General features: G+C 35.4%; 1 protein-coding gene across 1 annotated transcript; it reads left to right on the top strand.

The window, feature by feature from the left end:
* LOC100852886 (stilbene synthase 1) lies at positions 1–1,845 on the top strand. The gene is made up of 2 exons (XM_003634015.4): positions 1–267; positions 628–1,845. Exons 1-2 carry the CDS (start codon positions 90–92, stop codon positions 1,626–1,628), a joined length of 1,179 nt encoding a protein of 392 aa, XP_003634063.1. The 5' UTR covers positions 1–89; the 3' UTR covers positions 1,629–1,845.
* The last annotated feature ends 2,709 nt before the right edge of the window (positions 1,846–4,554 follow it).

Here is a 4,554-nt window from a genome sequence, read left to right as displayed (position 1 = left end):
AGCTTTCTCAAGCCAACTCCAAGCACTTGAGTTCTCTTTCCTTCCTCAACTTAATCTTAAGCTTCAATTTCAGTACGTATCTGACATCCATGGCTTCAGTCGAGGAATTTAGAAACGCTCAACGTGCCAAGGGTCCGGCCACCATCCTAGCCATTGGCACAGCTACCCCCGACCACTGTGTCTACCAGTCTGATTATGCTGATTACTATTTCAGGGTCACTAAGAGCGAGCACATGACTGAGTTGAAGAAGAAGTTCAATCGCATATGTAAGTACATTCATGCATCAATTTCTTACATGCATAACACTTCTAGACATATGCGAGTGTGTGCTATTAGGTGAGGCTCACCTCCAAGTGAATGAATGTTCCAACCTTTCTAGAGTAAAGCTTTTAGATAAATTACTTCAGGAAACTTGAAAATCATTTTACTTCAGTAACCCATATTCCTTTCATTTGACTATAATGGCTTGAAGAGCTGTTTTTTGAATCATATAGCATTGCTGGCTATAATTAAGAATACCCTTTTATACTTTCTTCAATGTTAAATGCATGTGGATCATCTTGAACAATATACTATATGACTTGTCGATTGGTAAAACTAATGTGTTCATGTTACTTCATTTACAGGTGACAAATCAATGATCAAGAAGCGGTACATTCACTTGACCGAAGAAATGCTTGAGGAGCACCCAAACATTGGTGCTTATATGGCTCCATCTCTTAACATACGCCAAGAGATTATCACTGCTGAGGTACCTAGACTTGGTAGGGATGCAGCATTGAAGGCTCTTAAAGAGTGGGGCCAACCAAAGTCCAAGATCACCCATCTTGTATTTTGTACAACCTCCGGTGTAGAAATGCCCGGTGCGGATTACAAACTCGCTAATCTCTTAGGTCTTGAAACATCCGTTAGAAGGGTGATGTTGTACCATCAAGGGTGCTATGCAGGTGGAACTGTCCTTCGAACTGCTAAGGATCTTGCAGAAAATAATGCAGGAGCACGAGTTCTTGTGGTATGCTCTGAGATCACTGTTGTTACATTCCGTGGGCCTTCCGAAGATGCTTTGGACTCTTTAGTTGGCCAAGCCCTTTTTGGTGATGGGTCTTCAGCTGTGATTGTTGGATCAGATCCAGATGTCTCGATTGAACGACCACTCTTCCAACTTGTTTCAGCGGCCCAAACATTTATTCCTAATTCAGCAGGAGCCATTGCTGGAAACTTACGTGAGGTGGGGCTCACTTTTCATTTGTGGCCCAATGTGCCTACTTTGATTTCTGAGAACATAGAGAAATGTTTGACCCAGGCTTTTGACCCACTTGGTATTAGCGATTGGAACTCGTTATTTTGGATTGCTCACCCAGGTGGCCCTGCAATTCTCGATGCAGTTGAAGCAAAACTCAATTTAGAGAAAAAGAAACTTGAAGCAACAAGGCACGTGTTAAGTGAGTATGGTAACATGTCTAGTGCATGTGTGTTGTTTATTTTGGATGAGATGAGAAAGAAATCCCTAAAAGGGGAAAAAGCCACCACAGGTGAAGGATTAGATTGGGGAGTACTATTTGGTTTTGGGCCTGGCTTGACCATCGAAACTGTTGTGCTGCATAGCGTTCCTATGGTTACAAATTAAGTGAAGTAAAAGAGAATGGTCCCTTTAACGTTGTTTTGTATCAAATAGGAGTTAATAAAGGTATTTCTCTCCAAAATTGATAATACTCTTATAGTATTTCATCACATTGGTAAATTTGGATTGTAATTGAGTCATTGTTAGAATTTCATCGTGAGCTCAAATTAAGAAGATGAGTTTCAAGTTCTCATTGTTTCATTATCTTGAAGATTCCGCAAAATTTTTAATGTTGTGTTCATATTAATCTGATTGAAAGGTAAATAAAGGTAATAATGAATTATTTGATAGTTCTAGTGGGTATTGAATTGGTTTCTCTTGTGGTGATATCTAAAAGCTTGGAAATATTGGAAAGTGTCTCAAATTCCTAATTAGAATATATTTCTTTTTAATTAATTTTAAACTTATTTTTTATTTTCTTTAATTTTTTTCTTTATTTTATTTCCTTAACGTTTTACCTCAAACTTTTCACTAACCACACATTACCTAAATAAAATATGTTTACATTGATTATAGAAACATTTAAAAAAAATTAAATATTAAATTAATTATTTAATTAAGGAAGCTCTTCAAAGTCAAGTTAGAGGCGGTCAACAGTCCACAGTCCTTACCAACCAATAGCTGCCTCAACCAACCAAATGTCAATGCCACCATATGATAGATGGTAGTTTCCTATTGGAACTATTTGCAAGATGAGATGCATTACAACACCATTCTCATGGAAATACACAACATGAAAGATTTAAGTGTTTTAAAATTTTTTTTTTTCATTTTCTGGACCTTAATCATATTACAATTAGTAACAATTTCTCCAACATTTTCTTGTTCATCACGCGAGAGTGAGTTGTATGGATTAGAACCCTCAAATCCCTTGTATGATCCTTTCTTTTTTCATAGCATTATCATTTTCTTATCTTTAAAGTAGAAATGAGACTAATTATTATATTTTTATTTTTATTTTCATGCCAAAAGAGACTCATTGTTATCTTTCCCTTACCTTAATTATATTTTTATTTTTCTTCAATTAATTCTTGCTACTCTCATTCACCCAATCTCCCCAACAATCCCAAACCTTCCTAGCTTCTTCTATTCATATTATGATAACTAGACTTAAGGCTCTTATTGCTATTTGGCACTAGATGTCTAATGTCCGGTGTCTTGGAAACTATAAAAAGGCTATTTTAGATCCCAATTGGAAATGTGCCATGGAGGTAGTGTATGATTCCTTGATAAATAACAAAACCTTGGAAATTGTTTTGCATCCTCCTAGTAAAAATTAACGTTGCTGCACACAAGTGGTTATTTAAAACTAAATGAAATCCCAATGACTATTAACAAGTATAAGGCTTGCTTAGTTGCAAATGGCTATATTCAACAATTAGGATTTGACTACTTAGAAACTTTTAGTCCTAAGGTTAAACCTGTAATGATTCTAATTGTTCTATCCATATCCATCACAAACTATTGGTGTATCAAGCAATTAAATGAACGTATTTTTTAATGGAGACTTGCACACATAGCTATTCATAGGGGAACCACTAGGATTTCATTGTGCAGATAGAAAGTACTTTGTTTGTTGTTTGCAAATAGAACTCTATGGCCTTAAACAAGCTTTATGGGCTTGGTTAATGGAATCAAGCATTTCTCGATTGGCTTGGGGATCTAAGAGATCAAAGGATGATAACTCATTTTTTATTTATTCTAATGATAGTGTCTATCAAATTTATGCATTGGTTTATGTGGATGATATTCTATTAACATGCAACAACAATGCAAAAATTTAGGAGTTTGTGTCGGCACTCAACAATGACTTTGTTTTGACAAATCTTGGAGATTTATCTTATTTTCTTGGCATTGAAATATGAAGGTCTTGTATGGAAACTTAGATTACTTCGTTTTTTAGCTTTGGATCTTGTAAGGTGTATGCAATCTATTCCTAGGCTCTCTAGCTCTACCGTAAGGAAAAAAATATGACAATCAAAATCATATTAAAATATAGATTTAGGGATTTTAAGTGACATACTTGTGATATGAGTGTTCCTAGATTGAATCCAATTCAATGAAGTAATTATGATAGTGTTGTAGATCTCGTATACCTAAAGATCTTCTGCTCGATCACACCATTCACAGAACTTTGGTGAAAAGAAGGGTAAACTTCTATAGAGGAAGGCTTTAGAGTTTTGTTTTCTAGACTTTGGAAGACAAGATGCAAAAGTGAAGTCTTAAACCTCTTAGGGAGTTTGTATACGCTTCCCTATTGGCTTAAGGGACATAAGCCTAACTTGGGCTAGGTCACTTAACCAACCCACTTAGTTTCTGTTTAATTAATTCACCTTATTGGGCTTTAATTCATGAAAGATCATTTATAAGATCTAGTGTAATTTTGTGTTTTTACCAAAATGCCCTTATGCACATTTATGAACTACAAACTCATAATTCTTTCAAATAAATGTGCCACCATGAATCAAGAGCTTAAATAGAGACCACTGAGATCCATATGAAAATATTATCTCTCTTAAGATCCAATTCTAAAGTTGACTCAACACTTCATTAAAGAGAGTCAACTATACGTTAGTATCTTATAATGTTACAATGAGACATGACTCATGCCCAATTGGTGTCTCAGCTGATTTGTGTTCAGCTGGTGCTCCTTGATTGAGGAAGTGATCAACAAAATTTATACCTATAACACCATACACTAGGGTAGCAAATACAAAGCTACTATAGTATAGTGGCTCTAAGGATCGTTCACTGGGAATGATTTGCAAGCAATCAAGGATACCAATTCCAAGTGAATTGGTTTTGTTTCATTTCACGGTTAGTTTAAGAAATAAAACACAAACTTTGATTGGTAAAGGTTGAGACTTAAACTAACTAACTTAACAGAAGTTTGGAATAATTTAGGAAGAAAAGCATTCCTTGGAGATTTAGG

Source organism: Vitis vinifera, chromosome 16, assembly GCF_030704535.1.
Source record: "Vitis vinifera cultivar Pinot Noir 40024 chromosome 16, ASM3070453v1".
In the NCBI taxonomy this organism is placed as follows: domain Eukaryota; kingdom Viridiplantae; phylum Streptophyta; class Magnoliopsida; order Vitales; family Vitaceae; genus Vitis; species Vitis vinifera.
The sequence above is the reverse complement of the archived record's forward strand: the minus strand, read 5'-3'. Positions and strand labels throughout refer to the sequence as shown.